The sequence below is a fragment of the Amphiura filiformis genome, chromosome 13 (genome assembly GCF_039555335.1).
Source record: "Amphiura filiformis chromosome 13, Afil_fr2py, whole genome shotgun sequence".
NCBI classification, from domain to species: domain Eukaryota; kingdom Metazoa; phylum Echinodermata; class Ophiuroidea; order Amphilepidida; family Amphiuridae; genus Amphiura; species Amphiura filiformis.
In genome coordinates, this window is record NC_092640.1 from 23,766,979 (window position 1) to 23,785,603 (window position 18,625).

The 18,625-nt window shown below is 35.6% G+C and overlaps 1 protein-coding gene across 1 annotated transcript in view; it reads left to right on the forward strand.

Annotated features, from left to right (window-relative positions):
- LOC140167512 (titin-like) overlaps positions 1 to 18,625 on the forward strand; it is a 281,497-nt gene that overhangs the window by 183,830 nt on the left and 79,042 nt on the right. Inside the window, exons 14-17 of the mRNA XM_072190818.1 lie at positions 274 to 304; positions 10,634 to 10,744; positions 11,082 to 11,219; positions 12,301 to 12,603. Of these exons, the coding sequence (XP_072046919.1) occupies positions 274 to 304; positions 10,634 to 10,744; positions 11,082 to 11,219; positions 12,301 to 12,603 (583 nt within the window). The remainder of the gene's footprint in view (positions 1 to 273; positions 305 to 10,633; positions 10,745 to 11,081; positions 11,220 to 12,300; positions 12,604 to 18,625) is intronic.

Here is an 18,625-nt window from a genome sequence, read left to right on the forward strand (position 1 = left end):
ACAAATTCACTTTGCCCCCCCCCCCAAAAAAAATTGGTGCCGCCACTGGGAGTAATGCAGAAAATAGCTTGGCCCCAGGCCTCAGAAGTGCCTCATCCCCTGATATAGCCATGTTAAAAATCTCCCTCCAAAATATTATTTTTCTTCATATGAAAACTGCTCAAACCAATATAATTAAAGAGTAGACTTATTATGTTTATTGTTTTCTTCTCTGTAGATTCATGAGCTGATAAATATTTTGTTTTCTGTTATTTATTTTCTCTCCTTCTTCAGGTGGTAGAAACAGCCATTATAGAACCAGAAGGTAAGATAAATGGGTTGTTCCAGTTGAAATCCATACACCCTATGGAAGACATGATCTGTATCTTCCACACAGGAGTGCAAATTTCAAATGAAGTTACCTAAATGGGTGACTCTATTTGAAATCTACATCCTCCCCTGTGTGGGAGATTATAAAGGTCATGTCTTCCATGAAGGGGTATGGATTTAAACTGAAATAGCACAATGTGCTTTTTGTGTATTTTCGTATTATTTATTTTATTTGGTTTATTTATGTGCTTGTTGTTTTGGCTACAGTCAGTACCGGTATGTTGTTATTGTTACTGTTAATGTTATTTTTTAATCATTTAGGGTTCGGTCATGGGATTTTGGTATTTGAACTTAGTGATCAGACATAAAACACACATGTTTCAGTGTCAATGCTAGTGTACCAAATAAATACACACTATATTATGGAAAAGATCTTTCCACTTATTACAACCAAAGTAATTGGCTTGTTTGAACTCTGTAAATGTTAAAGATATTTGACAAATTAAAGAATAAAGCATTGAAGGGCTGATGTTTAAAATGGCTGCCGTGGGTCATTTTGAATAAAAGATTATGGTATCCATACTGCAAATCTGTTAAAATGGAATTAATTTGTAACTGGAAAGTGGAATTTCAAATCTGTTAAAATGAAATCAATTTCTTTTAAAATTTAATCTTTATTGTAACTAGAATTTCACATTTTTGTGACACTATTTGGAAAGCACAAGCATGTTTTTGTTGCTTTTTGGAGGGGAAGTAACAGATTTTTCCATTTGTAACACATTTTCCCATTTGATGACTACAATTTTCCACTTTCATCCAAATTTAACTTAAGATTACGAATCCTGAGATTTGATCAATATCATTATCCTGAAAAGAATGAAATAGCATGAAAACTTTACCAAATAATTTACCTGTTCCTTTTATCAAATAGTACATAAGGCAGCACACATGATTGAGAACTTCTTCCACTAATGAGTAACTATGGACCACAACTTGGCCTCATCCCAATGGCATAGTTCAATAACCTTAATTAAACACTCATAGTGCAAAATTTGACCTCAAGTTGCAGAGTATGAGTTTTTGTACCCATATTTTCTAAGATCATTCAATGAATGTACAATGTATTGGGGTTAAAGAACTGTGCCCTGATAGATGAACATGTTGTGGATCCTAATGAGAAGCTATCAGTCCCCTGTGGTCCCTAAACAAATCCAGGAGCTCATCCCATTCACTTGATCTACTCAATAGATGTCAACGTCTATTGTATGATATGTCAGACGTCAAGGAAACCAGATAAATTACCGGTAGTGATATTTGAAACAATTAAATAGAAAAGTCACAACCCTGTCTTGTCGGGATTCCAGTCAGGTCAAAATTAGATGTTTTGGTTCTATGGTTTCATCAGGCATAGACTACCCAGCAAACATGAAACATTTTGCAAATTGTTAGAAAAGGTTGCCAAAAAACGTTTAAATTTTGGTTATATAAAGGGATAGACGAGCGTATAAAGGGTATAAAATGTTTTCATAATATTCAAAAACATTTTTTGAAAACTTACTGCAAAATATTCTAAACATTGTGTTATTTTTGATGGGCCAAAATATTTGGCGAAAATTTTGTTGTTGTTGTAGTGTGTTCTCATACAAAACATTTTTAAACATTTTCATGACTTTTATAAAATCCGACATTTAATGTCATTAAAACTTTTTTACCAAAACAAAAACCCAAAATATAACATGTTTAAAATGTTTTTTAAAACATGCTATAAGACAGGGTTGCATGGTTTCTAAATTTGTGAACCTTTTTTGAGAACTATCAAAGCAAACAAACAGTTATCTTATCAGAATTCTATGCATATTATATTAGATGCTCTGGTATTATGATTTTTATCATACATAGTATTATAGACTAAAATAGATTATGAGATATAGTGCTGGGGCCCTAAATTTGTTTAATTTTTTAGAAACTTATAAAACAAATATCAGAGAAACAAATATCTAAAGAATCACTTTTCTTGTCAGAACTAGATTCAGGTTTAAATTATACTGGCTTTATGATTTTGCCAGATGCATTAACGTATAGACTAAAATGTGAGCCATGGATGAATTCTATATTTAAAAGTAAGTAAGTTTTGAAAGAAAGTTAATTTAAAAGTGGTGAAACATTTATCCAAAGAGTCTTCCCAACTTGTCAAGATCAAGATCAGGACTTTTTTCAGAGAAAGTGGGGAAATGGAACTTTCAAGGGGGAACATTTTGATTTTTTTTCAATGTTAAGGCACCCAGCATCCTTAGGAAAGTGAGGTAAGACTTCTCACAGATGGGGAGGAAGGGGCAGGTACCCCCGGCCATGTCACTGGTCAAGATTCCAGTCAGGTCAAAATTAGATGTTTTGGTTCTCTGGTTTCATCAGGCATAAAATATGACATATACAAGTTATCAGACATAGATAGATGCCCTCCACTCTATAAAGTCATGAACCCTGTTTGAAAATTATCAAAACAAATACACACTTATATGAAGTGTCTGCTGTGTCAGAATTCCATTTGAGTCAAAATTAAATGTTCTGGCTTTACCAGACACAACATAAACTAACAAAGGCTTTGAGGCATGGCTATTTTTGAATTCGAATCATTTTTCAAACTGACAAACTGGTTAAATTCAATAAGCACTTACAACTCTAAGGATCAAAATTCCACCCAGGTCAAAATAAGATATTTTTGTTTGAGATGTATATATAACCATTTTGGAAACCTCTAAAGCCTAAAGCGGCTATCTGAAGATATAAGGGGGGGGGGAGTTTGTGATTGTCCTTATCCAACCGACTCTAATCTGGAGTTTTTTGGAAATTCCAGATAAAGAGGTTTTTTTCTGCAAAATTTTTGACATCTTGAAAAATTTTTGAAACAGTTTTGTCACAATTCTAAACTGATTTAAAAACATGAATGAAGTGGTATATAGTAGAGAAATATCCCAATCCACATAATATATTTCAGCTATTTATTAAGCTAATTAGGCACCTTTAAAAAAAATATTATTTACCTTACATTGCCACATCTAAATTTAGGTGTTTGTGCTTGGTGATTTCATTAAGCAAACCATTTAAGATATGGTATGACTCTAAATGATATTTTAATCATTTTTGTATTAAATATTAAGAAAAGTTGGTGACAAATAGCTCCTTTAAAAGCACAACTTCATCTTTCAAACTTTTAGTTACATAAGCTTTTTATGCTTTATACTGGTACTCAAAGCAGAAAATAAGAATCAACCCTTTTTGAAGAGAAAAAAATATACAAACAAAATACAGTGAAATATAAATGCAAATTCACAATCCTATTAAAATTCTGTTCAGGGGAAAATCTGTGTTTTGATGTCGCAATTTCACCAGACACGTAAAATAGTCAAATTTATGATTATTCATGTCTGGTTTCCTAACATTTGAATGAATTTTGAAAATAAATGTTTGATGATACACTTAAAGGAGTATTTCGTGATCCTAGCATCCTCTATTTATGTCATTTTTCATTAGATATCCACGAAAAAAACCTATTCCCAAAATTTCAGTTGATTCCGATTTTGCGTTCGCGAGTTATGCATGATTTAATATGTGTATTACACTGCTCCATAGACAATGCGTTGTAATTTTGTTCTGGTGCACCAGAACGAAATTCAAATTTCACGATATATCTTTGCTAAACGAATTAATCTGCAAGAAATATTTTGTACATAAACATTATGTAGCCAGAGGTTTCCAGTGATATAAAAATCAGAAAAGTGGGGGGATGAGGCTGTGGATCACGAAATGCCCTTTTAACCTATATAAGAGCCATACTTCTGATTACAAATACAATGCCCTGTGGATTCCAGAAAACAATACATCAGACACAAAAGAGGCAAACTTTGGTTATGATTATACATGTCTCGTTTCTTAATGCTTGATTGACTTTTGAAAGTAATTTTAAAGATAATAATACTTAACCTATAACAACCATACTTCTGATGCCCTATGGATCCCAGAAAACTATGTACTATTTATTTAAAATTACCATCACCAATTTCAGATGTTTTTCAGATTTTTCCATTACTTTTATGTTTTTGTTGTTTTTGTTAATTTTTTCCCTCAAAATTTCATCTTTATGCCTGAGTTGTGTGTGACATACACGTATTGGGCTATTCCATTCAAAATCCACACTACCCCTGTGGAAGATTTAGCTAAAGTCTTCCACAGAGGGAGTATGAGTTTTGAATACAATAGACAATTGGGTAACTTCCATTTGAAATACTCACTCCAGTTGTGGAAGATATAGGTAAAGCCATAATACAGGGGGAGTATGAGGTTCAAAATGATTAATTCTGACCAATTACATTTGAAAAACATACTCCCCCTGTGAAAGATATTTCCAGAATCTTCCACAGGGTAGTGTGGATTTTAAATGGAATAGCCCATTGTGTATGTGATATTGTGAAATATGAGTACATAATTTGCAAACTTTAATCCATATAACGCTCATTCTACAAAATCCGGTGCCATTGAGCCAAAAGGGGGGATATTACACAAAACACGTCAATTTTCCATACATAGTAACCAAAGCTGTACAATTTCCACTTATAGGTGCCATCAAAGTAGATGTCTATTCTACATACATATCGTTATGAATTGACGAGCGGCGAATCCGATTCGCTTTTGGTAAATTCATTTTGGCATGCATTACTTTTTGAATTAGAGAACAAGGGATCAATGCTTTACCTATAGAGGGCAGCATATCGATTTTTTAACGGTTATCGTCTTTTATCGTACTCCCGGGGATCGTACTGCGAGTCACCGTTAGCTAACCCTGTATGCCGCCCTCTTTTGAATACTTACTATGCGGTTATCATCTGATCGCCTTTAAAAAATTGATATGCTGCCCTCTATTATGTATAGCATTGATCCCTTATTCTCAAATTCAAAAGTAATGAATGCGTAAAATGAATTTACCAAAAGTCGAATCCGGATTCGGCCGTCTGTCGAATTCATAACGATATCATGCGTCTAAAATGTGACACAATTAAGACAAATGGGACTCATGTAGAAAATACTCAATTTAAAGTTTTTTCACATCACCTTTTCTTTCAAAATGCTATATTTTGATGCAAACTCCATGAAAAAGGCAATTTATCAGTTTCTGAAACAATGAGAAATAAAAGAATTTGAACACCTTTTTTACTAGTAACTCAAAATCAATAATAGCGACATTAGATTCATCCCCCCAATTGCATCACAAAGTTTAAACTGTTTAAATGTATGGCTCTTTTACTGACTCAAAATTTAATCAAATTTTACACAATTCTAGAAATGTTATGCATTGTCTTTTCCATTTGCATAATTATTATGTATCTAAACCTGGAGCAATGATGTACCATAAAAACTAACCTCAAACAAGTCAGAATTATTAGTTTGCATGACCTTATTTTATAAAATGCTTGATATATCTAAATAAATGAGTTCAAAATGCTTCAATGCAGACTTAGCAATTGTGGCCGTTTATTGCATCATGCATATCAGGTATCTTAAACGTGGGAGTTTTTAATTAATAGTAGTGTGAAATTCTAGAAAATTACCCAAAATGTCAGATGTTGAGCTTCTGAGAGCCATAAGTTTCCTGTGATATTTAAAATGGACAAATTTCACAGAATCGGAGGTTGAAAATGGAAAACAGGCTTCATGTAGTTGGACAAATAAAATTGAAATAATTGAAAAAAGCGAATGAAATACAAATAAAAAAAATGTGTGTCTGTTGTTGTATCCAATAAAATGAATGTGTAAAAAGTGCAATAAAGTTTGTAATATATTTTATTAAGCTTCTTGTAAACAGACAAAACATGGTAAAATGAACAAAATACAGAAAGCCAGAAGAAAACGGAAAAGTAGAACACGCAAAACTTATGGCTCTACAGTATCTGAAACATACATGAAACATACATTTTATGCATTCTACCAACATGTCTGGTATTGACAGTAGCTGTTGAAGTAGTATTTGTGCTTTTGGTAAAAATAATGTTAGAATTATGTGACCTATAACCCTTTCACTACTGTGCAGCAGGATATTTTAGCAGCATTAATTGTTCCATGATTTGAACTAAATTTATTTTTGAATTTTTGTATTTGCGGGTGCAAACAACTACATACCGGTATTAAAGCCTTTGGATCTTATTTTCACAGACTTTTAAATTTCACGGTTCTAAAATTGACAAATTAAAATATAAAATAAACAAAATGTCCAGCAGTTTGTCTGTTTTACATGAGCATGCATATCACCAGGTCATATCGCTAATCTAAAACGTGGTGTCATCAATAAAATGCCTGATACCAATCAGATATAATCTCTTTTGTGTTCGGTGCCCTACGTGCTAAATATAGCATCATTACTGAATAATCTCAAAGACTCTGAGCATAGCAAGGGTTGACGTCCATTTCTACGTAAATTTCCTTACATCACTGAGTGAGTGAGTGTGACAATAAATGTCAAAATCTGTGATATGCAAAGAGTTCAGATGCAAACTGTGATTTATCAAATGGCTGCTTTCTGTATTATTTGTATTAATGTTTATGTTTCATGTAAAGACATACTGGCTAATTAAAGCCATACGATTTCCATCAAATTTTATTTTTTTATTCTTTACTCAAAATACTGAAAATATAGTTTCTGTCAATTTTAAGCCGAAATAACAAGGTAAAGTAAAAGAAACCCACTGCCTATTTTGGTCGTTTAATGTAGAGTTCAATATTGACATAATGTCATATTCAGATATTAAAATATCTGAATATGACATTATGTCAAAATTGCTCTTTTGGCCCAACAAACACAACAAATTTGGTTGATTCCATTTAGATATCAAAAATCAGGTTTGAAAAAATTAACCAATTTCATATTATAAGATTATACATTATGACTTTAAGGAGGGAACCAAGCACCGGTATAGTAAATGCTGTATTAAAAGCTTATGTCTATTCATAACTAAAAATATGTGAAAAAAAAAATACAGCTAGATCAAAAACATTGTTAATCCATTTCACATAAGGCAGCCCATGGTGTATATCGCATTTTTGGGCCTGGATTCTTCATCTGTTGAAAGGATTTTTTGTTATTTTTGTACAAATCGTTTATACCACTGAGAATAACCAATGTAACAGTGGCAAGTACTTGAGTTGGTTTTTGAAGTGCTCATCTTTTCAGAGTGAAAACCAGAGGTTATTCTAGGATTCTAGGATTTCATATGAAATGTGTCTAATAATTCCTCTGCATGACACTTTCAAATTAGGAGTCTTTCAGTGACATTGGACCATTCCATTTAAAATACACACTCCCCCTGTGGAAGACTTTGGAAATATCTTCCACAGGGGGAGTATGAATTTCAAATGGAATGAACACATTAGCAGCTCCATTTGAAACTCATCCTCCCTCAGTGGAAGATTCAGGTTGAATCTTTCTCAGAGGGTGCATGAAACTCAAATGGAGCTGCCCAATGTGTTCATTTCATTTCAATTTCATACTCCCCCTGTGGAAGATATTTCCAAACTCTTCCACAGGGGAGTGTGGATTTTAAATGGAATAGCCCAATTTTATGAAAGAAGGGGATTTTTGTTGGCAGGCTGTTAAAAATGGGGTCTATGACTCTTTGTTCTTGTTACAAAATAATAAGACAAAAACAAGGTGGTCTTTAGATGACAATTTTAAACAAGCATGGGGTATCTGCAAGGGCGGCGGAACCGGGGGGGCCAGTGGCCCCTCCACTTTTTTGACCGGGGGGGCCTGGCCCCCCCACTTTTAACACATAATGTGCTGTGTGTAACATGTCTGGGTGAACATAAATAATCAAATCTCTATTCTAGACCTTAACATGCTTAAAGAAAGTGTAAAAATTATGCACAAAATGGCTTCAATTGGACCTTCATTTTGCAAAATTTTCCAACTCCCCTGTATTAGGACACCCAACACTAAAAGCAATAATTTATACCATTATAGTGAAAACTTATCCACGAATGGCTTCAATTTTGGCCTTCATTTAACCCATTTTCGGATTTTTCAAACTAAAATGGTACACAATAATAGTGCCAGAATGGTCCACCAAATGGCTTAAATTGGGCCTTCATTTTGCAAAAGTCTCACTTCTGAGGGGGGCATCCCCCTCAGACACCTCTTGCGTCAGCATAAGCGCAACGCGATGGCAGCTTGATTTTTACATCACCCTGACTGGCCCCCCCACTTTCAAAATCGTTCCGCCGCCCCTGGGTATCTGTAGATATCAATGGACTCAAAATATGGGATTTTTCAAAATATTGCACTCTGAACAATCTATTGAATAAATCCCCCTCCCACATATATGCTCACATTTGGTTATGATGAGCCTTTCTGAAGTAGAATTTATTTAAATTTGTAAATTTTTATATTGGTTTGAATCAAATTTGTCATTTTGATGGGTGTAGGTGGTTGGTGGCCTGAAGCAAACATGTGTTACCATGGTTACACAAAATAATTACTAAAACTAAAGACCAATTGTACCCTGTACATCAAAACAAGCCTATTTGCTTAGTAACCAAAAGACAGCACCATACACAAAATATATGTCATGTAAATGTGTCTGTGTGTTTTAGATAACAGAACTAGGTTTGGTACTACTTGCATTGTTTATTTTGCGAACGCATGGTCTGATATCTGTAATTTAATCATATCTATGTGGCCACACTTACATAGGTGTGTGTTACTGAAAGTAGATTCCTAAAACTGACCTGATGTAAGTAATTTAATCACACATCGCTAAAAATTGAATTAAAACATGTGACCAAAGAGGTCTGCAACTTGCATTTTTTGTATTGTATTGTTTTTGGCAACAAGAACATGATCCCTTCTTAGGATCGACAAATCTAAATTTGATAAGGTTTTCAATTAAATGCAATCTGCAAAAATTATAATAATTATAATATTGCTGGCCGAAAAAATTGACATTTATTTTGCTCAATAAGATTTAGACCTGTTTTTAGTTTGACTGTATGATACAATAAAGATGGGAGCAAAGAACATTTTCACAATATCCCAAAATGCAATGTGTCATCATCATGGTGACATGTATCAGTAAACCTATTCATCCACAAAGGAGGGGGAAGGGGAGGCGTCAGTGTTCACTCTATAGTTTCCTGTTTCAAAAGTATTGTGAAAGTGTTTCATTTCCTTTTTTCTCTTTAAATTTCATGACAGTATTTTGTTTCAAATACCTAGCGCTTGTAAGTGCACTGATGCTCATAAAATCAGTATTTAATATGCTTGATTAATGTAGGTTTCGGTGAGAATTACATTGGCTCAATCAGTGTACAGAGCAGAGCAATGATTTATGGGATGCCACCAATATCTCCTTTGGGCAGGAACTAGTGACATTTGTACAGCAGTACTTAGTGTTAATGAATTTACAGAGAATGCCAAGAGCAGCCAGTTTGGTTGCATAGAGGATATTAAAAATAAAAAGCGTGGATTAAGAAAGAAATTCTGAAAGGAAACATGCAAAAAATAACTTTTATGTTTCAATGAAATTGTAAAATCGGATTTTCCTGTAAGACATTGTATAGTATGGGAGCTTGTATAGCAAAGTATAATATGTTATAAGCAGCCATTGCTTGCTTCAAAGGAAAATTAAACATTTTGATTCCAAAACAGAAAAAGAATACTCGCATGTTTGTTTGTTTTTTTGTTTTTTGGGGTTTGTTTTTTTTGTAGTTTTTTTTGTCTCAATATTTACATTATGTAATGTTTTGTTGTGTTTTGTCATGTGTTTACTTTTTGTGTCAGTTTGTGTCATATTGTAAAGCACAATATGTCTATATGGATGAAATTTTGTGAGTGGCTTGGATTTGTGAAATTTTTATGCTCCTAAATATTTCTATTTCCTAAAGGCCGTGTGTTAATGTATAAATTTTGCAAAAATTATGTAATGTGCAAAATTATGTTTCTTTTGTGCTTTACAATATTTTACTTGGTTTTTTTTATAAAGTACTACTCTATTTTCTAGATCCAAGTACTAAGCCTATTAGTGCTACTTCCACTACTACCCCTACTCTTACTCCTACTCTCACTCCTACTCCTACTCCTACTTCTACTTCCTATTCCTACTCATCCTTCTACTTCTACTACTTCGATGTTGATGATGATGATGATGTCTACTGCATCTACACCTCTATCTTTACTACTGCTTGTCCTACTTCTAATGCTTCTACTTACTAACACTACTATTAATAATAATAAAATCAATACCACTGATATTATTTTAACTCCATCTTCTTTTAAAATCAGAGCCCAGCAAAGAGATCTTCATCGCTCTTGGTAACTATCTGGCAGAAGCTCCAAATGTGATGTCACTACGTGAAGGAGAGCGCTTGACCGTCTTGGAAACCCCTGAAGAAGGTGATCAATTGCTCAGATTATTTGACTTCATCCTTTGCACCTGTCCTCATTGGGCTATTCCAGTTGAAATCCCTACACCCCTTGTGGAAGACTTTACTTTAATCTTCCACACAGGCATTGTGAATTCCAAATGAGTTCAATACTTGAATGGGTGACTCTATTTAAAATCTACACCTGTGTCATATCTTCCATGGGGGTATATGAATTTCAACTGGAATAGCCCATTACACCTGCCATAAAATCCTCCCTCCTAACCATAATTCCTCAAATTAAGTTTGATTATAATGACTTTCATCGCAATTATAATGTTAACCTGTCATAATTTTATCTCTTAAAGGTGATTGGATTCTAGCCAAACGAGAGACAAATGGTGAGGAAGGATGGGTACCCAGGACCTACCTCTCAACAGCAGAGCAATATGAGAGCACCTTATTCGAACAACTGGCTGAGACTGTAGCTGCTATGCCTACGCAGGGTAAGGCATTTTGATCTATGACCTTTGACTTTTGATATTTGACCCCAAATGTGTTGTGGAGTTATCCAGTATGGCCCCTGTATACATCAACATCAGACATCATTATTGTATTTTAACAGAATAGTAATTATTTTGTTAATTATTTAATAGTTTTATAATTAAAAGGGATTGGGAGAAATCTGGTGTGGAAGTATCACACAGAATTTTTATGTAATGATATCAACAACAACAAACAAGGAAAAAATATTATATCAATTGGTTTAAAAAATGTAACAGATAATTTATTTGTGAGGAACAGAAATCCATAACAAGCAACAAGGTGTGTTACCTGGTGCACTATCATATTGAAAAAAAAAATTGTTGAGCTTGTGTCCTCTCTTAATGTAATTGATTAAAAACTTGAGAAGAGTGAGAAGGACTCCGAAAGAGTAAAAATTGCTCCTAAAAAAGTGAAAACTACTCCTAAAAAAGTGAAAATCTCTCTCTCCAAAAGAGTGAAAATCAGTCCTAAATTTCAAGGTATAAAATAAGGCACATTACTCGAAAAAGAATAATGTCCCTTGTAAGTTGTATGCTATTCCTTGAAAGAGTGATTTCCACTGTTTTTGGGGTGTTTTTCACTCTTCTGGAGAGTGAGTTTTTCATTCTTTCACAGTCAGGTGTGACTCTTGACTTCTTCAAGACTGGGGATGATGGAGAAAAGTATTATGTCTCCAGACCTGACCTTTTCAATCTGATGGCTGCTGACACCTTGTTGACTGAGATAATATTTTTATTGACTTCAAAAGAATGAACAATGTATGGTGTTGATACTTATTTCCTTTATTTTTATATATCATATCGTACATTAATGTTATCCAATCTCTTGTTTTGTATTGCATTTTGCTATGCTTTTGCTTCTCTTATCTTTTGGGGTTTGAATTCTGCACGCAACATATCCTACCCTCTGATTATATTCTTGTTCCCTGTGTGCAATCCACTGTTTGATATTACCATTTTCTTGGTCCCTGGGTGCAAACTTTTGCTTATTTTATTAACATCTTCATCACACAAGCAGCTGCTATACCCATTGCTTCAACAGAAACTCCAGTCGAAGGCGAACCCGTCGCACCTGTCTTCACCGAACCACTACACACAACAAAAGCCAAAGATGGTAAACCTGTGACGCTACAGTGTCTCGTGGAAGGTAACCCAAAACCAACCATCGCATGGTTCAGACAAAGCACACCAATTCCGGAATGCGAGGACTTCGATCTAATCTCCGAGGGTAACGTGGCATCTTTGACCATCAAGGAGGTATTCCCAGAAGATTCCGGCAAATACACCTGCGTAGCGAAGAACATCGCTGGTGTTGCCTCAACAGCTGCTGAATTACTTGTTGAAGGTATGCTCAGTAGTATAGCATCAGAAGAGTATAGTAGACATCAGAACGCATCCAGTAGAATCTGTAGATAGACCAGCTCAAGAAGTGGATATTTTCAGCAAAATATGTGTATTAAACTTGTCCTATGATACCTTTTATAAACTCCACTCCAGATCATCAAACCCTATCCCTAGAGAATGGTTTTGATGTGGTACAGTACTGCATGAATCATCTGTATAGGTTACAGAATTAAAGAAAGAGAATCAGGACTTGACTGCCTTTTTGATACAGGCATGGAGCAAAAATTGGGGGTATTCAGTTTCCCTTGGAATGCACTCAACAATGCTCGAGGCATTCATTGTCATGCAAGCACGACATAGATGAAGGACACATTTGAGAGACGCACACAAGTACCAAGACGCTTCAAATGAGACGCAGAATTGTTTTTGTTCGTCTCTGCGCATCGTCGGCAAGGACCCAAATACCATCAATTTCTCCCCCATAGCTGATGAAGCGATTTTACGTGGCGGTATACACGAATCCGACGGGAGCTGTTTCTACTCCTCAGCCGTGGGTGGCGCTGTTGCGTCCGCCATTGCCGGGGGCCATTTCGCGCTTGATTCAAGTTCACGTGCACGCTGTATGTTCACCTTTCATCTGTTTTAAGCTATTTTAATCCCCATTTTAATCAGGTTAATACTACAATTTTTTCATGATTAGGTCTACCTTATTTTGAGGAGCTGTGGTCGGAATATTTTTGAGCATTTAGACCTACAATTATATTGATGCTCAACTTTAGGCCTGGTATGCTAGGCCTTGGGCCTGACTAGTCAGTTATTTTTGGTTGGTAGGCCTACTCGGCATTGACACGGGTAGCCGACCCTAGCATAACTCGCCGGCTCTCACAACCGATATTGGCATGTTGGTAGTGTTATATTTTAGACAAGGTTTAACTTCAAGTCAGGGATCTAGAGGTGGGATTCATTTATGATTTATCAATAAACGATCGAAGCATATACTCGGGCCCAAAGAGGTTTTAAATAGAAATAGAGTCGCAATAGATTATATAATCTTTTTTTCGTTTGATGCCGATTAGAAGTTGCGACAGGCTATTCATAAAAGAGGTACCATTGTTTCGAATAAAGGGGTTCCGCCATTAAATTGGTCACTGATCCGGCATCATATTAACGCTCTACACAACAGGCGAGTATCAATAAGTGACCACACTACAGTCATGTGTAAGGCCAGTCATGTGTAAAGTGGTACCATTGTACTCACGTATCCCAAATGTGTGCTTGTGTGGGTCTGAAGTATATAAAGACGCTTTAGCTGTCGATGCAATCATCTTTACCACCCACCTGACGTTAGGTGTTTCATTTAAATAAATTGAATGCTCTCGCTGATCGATTACACATTAGAATGTATGAAGGCTGCCATGCCCAGTCCATATATCTATATTACACAATAATGGTAATAGCTATACGTATACATGTAAGTATAAGTATAGGCCTATAAAGGTTGTTTTTAAGAAATTTCCATTTAATTTTATTTTAAGAAGGAGATTGGTATAGAAAGAGTGGCGTACCCAAAGAGGAAAGGGGGTTGGGGAGGGGCAGATTCACCTCTGTGAGAAGTCTTGGGAGGGGAGGAGGGGATATGGAGAATGAGAGAGGGCTGGAGGAAGGGAGAAATAAAAAGATATAATACAGGCAAGTAGATAAATAGAAATATAAGGAAAATGATGGGAATGAGAGAGGGAGGGTGAGAGGGGACAATGAGAGCGAGGGAGTGATAAAGTGTAGGCCTAGGAAAGAATAAGTACAGAGAAGGAAAATAAAGGAATGATGAATACATTTAATAATAATTATTAGGCCTATATAATAACTAAACACATAACAGCACTGGGCAGCCATTCGATGATGTCAATGCCTTTATTCGTTACGTAATTAAAACGCCCAGTCAGGTGTATTTCACACCTACCAAACACAACTCACCCAATTTTGCAAACTGGACGTTGAATGTACACTCTCATGAATATTGATTGGCTACATTTTCCAATATGTCAGCGCTCTAATCGGAAACAATAGAACAATAGACCCTGCAGAGCGTTGCTTTCGGGCCCATGGGCCTACAATAAAAAACGTAACACGTTTTGTGAGAGCAGCAGGGTTCAGTACGGGTCATGGAATTTTGCTTTTTCATTTTCCAGGCCTGCAAAGTCATGGAATTCAGAAAATCTCTTGAAAGTCATGGAAAGTCATGGAATTTCACAATTTGCTCCCCCAAAAATGTTTCTCTGATTAATAATATTATTTTAAACCAAAAATGGTAATGAAATTAGCTTTTTCATTTAATACCCTTTAGCGTGTTTTTAAAATCCATTCCGATTGTTAGGCCTACTTTCTGAATCAGAAAGTAAAATCACGCATTTACCGGCCAGCACCTGCTGGGTAAATTATGCACAGAAATTATGCCACTTGCCCACTATTCCGCCGTCTGAAGGTATATATTTAGTTAACTATTTAGCTATTTTGGTGCAAAATAATTGGCCTACAAGATGATTTCCGACATCGTTTTCGTTCCAACTTTCGGATCATGCATGAATGCACATTAATTTTTTTATTTAATAGGCCTATAGGCCCTACCTAAAAGATGATTTCCGAAATAATACTTCTGACTTTCAGATGGTTCATGCACATTAATATTTTTTATTAAGTAGACCTATCTAGGGCCTAACTGAAGGTATATGGGCAATTCCGTATGAGAGAGAGCAAATTCCAAATTTTGAAAATAGTTAATATCTCCAAAAACACTGGTGCCACAATATTACAAATTTGGTATGAAATGATAGAGTAGAACAATATCTTTAATTTGATGCGTATTGCAGTTATATTGAAATATGTTTACTACTCAGTACTGATTTTTTTTCAAAAGACATGATTTTCTGCCCAAAATTTTGTTTTTGAAAATGTAAACATACATGTTACATTCTGTTACCGTGGAATTGCCCATTTAGTAAAACTAAATTTATTTAGCTCTATAATAGGCCTACAAGATGATTTCCGACATCGTTTTCTTTCCGACTTTCGGATCATGCATGCACATTATTATTTTTTTTATTTAATAGACCTATAGAATGATCTCCGATATAGTTAACGTCCGACTTTCAGATGGTTCATGCACATTCACATTAATATTTTATTAACTATCTAACTACTACACGTACATGCTTTGTTGTCTGAAGGTATTTAGTTAACTATTTAGCTCTATTAGTGCAAAATAATAGGCCTAAGATGATTTCCGACATCGTTTTCGTTTCGACTTTCAGATCATGCACGCACTTTGTTTTTTTATTTAACATGTATATAGACCTACAAGATGATTTCCGAAATAATTTGTGACATGATCAAGGGGAATGAGTCGGATGTCGCTAATATTGTTTTTGAGATATTGGCAAAAACAATGTTCAAATTCTTTTGTTTTATCATTGTTTCGGTAACCAGACGTCCGATTTTGATGGAGTTTGCATCAAAATGTAGCATTAATTTGTAAACAGCTAGAAAATGATGCAAAAAACTTCTAATTGAAAATTGCCGACAAGTGACTCATCCCCCCTGATGATGTCACATTTACTTCAGACTTTCAGATGGTTCATGCACATACTTTTTATTAATTATCTAACCCGGACTATCTAACTGCTCATGATGCAGTCATGTCTACAGTAGAATTCATCTCGACCTTTGCAGGACTTAACCCCATTAAAAGCTATTAAACCAAGATAACACTCATTGAAACAGCTCAACTGATTAAATCGGATCTTCTCTGGTTGTGCACAAGTGACTGTTTTCATGTGCGATATCGCAATAAAGCTGGTATTCATAGCTTCAGTTGGGTAACCGATTATAAAGGAAACGAAAGGAAACAATGTTATGTGTGGCTTTGTTCACGAAATCAGACAATGTCGTGCTTTTTGTAAACCAGCATTCTTGAAAATGAGCAACATAATGATTTTTGACTTAACACGGTTTAGAAATAATTTCTTCATATTTTTGGTGTTATCTGTCGTTAGGGGGCCTACATGTCCTTCCTAAAACACAAAAGTACGACCCTCTCCAAACACCTAAATTAGCTAAAAATTTAGGACATGTTACAAAACTTTATTTTCTAGAACCTATTTAGAATAATTTAAATGTAGCTTTTACCGGTTTTTTGTGGCATCCTTCAGAAGTGAGCGGTCCGATACCAATATTTTCGGTCAAATCTCCATTCAAATAACACGGGGAGGTGGCTATCTATGCCTTGCCCTCACTCATATTTTACAAAAGTGCGACCATTTCTGAACATCTAACCTAGCTGTAATTTTAGGTCATGTTAGAGAAATATATTTGCTAGAAGTTTTGGAGAATAAATAAAATATTGGCTGGTTATTTTTCACACAGTGATGTTAACTAGGCAAGTGTCCATTCTCCCAACATACATCATTTGTAGGGGTCACGCGTCAATGGTGAGAGCACTGTGTATTGTGTATAGGAAAACGGACAGTAATTACTGCAGTATGTACACATGCTTTGTCGTCTGAAGGTATTTAGTAATAGGCCTACAAGATAATTTCCGACATTAATAATAACCATGCATAGACAACTGGTATACATGTACATATCCAGTAGAGTTTCTTTTTTTGTTATTGAAAACATGCCCTAACAAAACCCGATGTTAGGCCTAAAGCTTCTGGTGGGTAGTCTGTGTTACAGACCGTGTACCTATATTATCCATAGGGAGAGAAACTACTGGGAACCACACACTCTCGGAAACCATACAGACCGTGTACCTATATTATCCATAGGGAGAGAAACTACTGGGAACCACACACTCTCGGAAACCATAGTGGGCACATCGCCCATGCTCATGGCTTCGCCCTCGCCAGCCAGCGGCTCGAATCGCCACTTAAGCGGCTCATCGCGGCTTCGCCGCCCCCCCTTGATCGCGTGTCCCCACCTAGCCGCTTCGCGGCTCGCGGCTCGCCCTCACCGCTTCGCGGCTCGAAATCGTTTATCAACTTCTAAACATGTCTTTTCATTGCAACAATTTTAGAAACAAAGAAAGGGACCAAAGAAGAAAAATAACAAAAATATTTGAAAATCTTCAAAAATCGGGCGGGGGGCGTTATTTATTTTCAATTGGCCTCATCGGGAAGTAGGCCTACCGCATCGGACTTTCAATTAAATCAGCCGAAGAAAATCGTCAGTCAAAGACCGATAATTTTCTTGTTCTTTTGTCGCTTCTTAATTAAAAGCATTCATCATTTGCATTTTTTTAAGTTTAAAACTCTACTTCTGATGAAAATTTTGCGATATTTTATACTACTTAAAAGTTAAAACTATTTTCAATACACCTGTAGGCCTATCCGGTTCTTTAAACCAGAGCTAAGCGACCGATGCTTTTTAACACTTTTCATACGGATTTGTTAACAATATTTAGGCCTACGCTACGGCGAAAAAAGATGCATACATTCACTTTTTTGACAAGTAAATTACCTTGAAATTCTAGTTTTGGCCAGTCTCGAACATCATCTGCCTAATCAGCCATGGCAATTTGATGATGGTGACAGTGAAGTGAACTTAGAGAAGCATATCCAAAGTATTGTTGTTGTTTGCCTATGCTATGCTGCACAAATGGCCCCCGTAATGGCCCCCCGTAATGGCGGCGATGTAAGAGGGCGCCCTTTCGAGAGTGCGCGGTCGGATTCGTCTATAGGGAGTCCCGATTCTCTTTCTCTAATTCTGTGGTATAGGTTTATCCTTCTTGTAGTGTATATCAGTAAACCCATTTGTGTAGTGTGTTATGATCATATTTGTGCAAAATATGAAGTGATTTATGAACTATGGATGGAAGATGGATGCATTGATGTATATCCTTTAGCAAGAAAAAACAATTGAAGCGAACAATTGGAGTAAAACAATGTACATGCATGTGAAGGCATGTGGATGTGAATGTGTGTGGGGGTGCATGAAGGGATGTGTGGGTTTGGGGTATATTTTTGCAA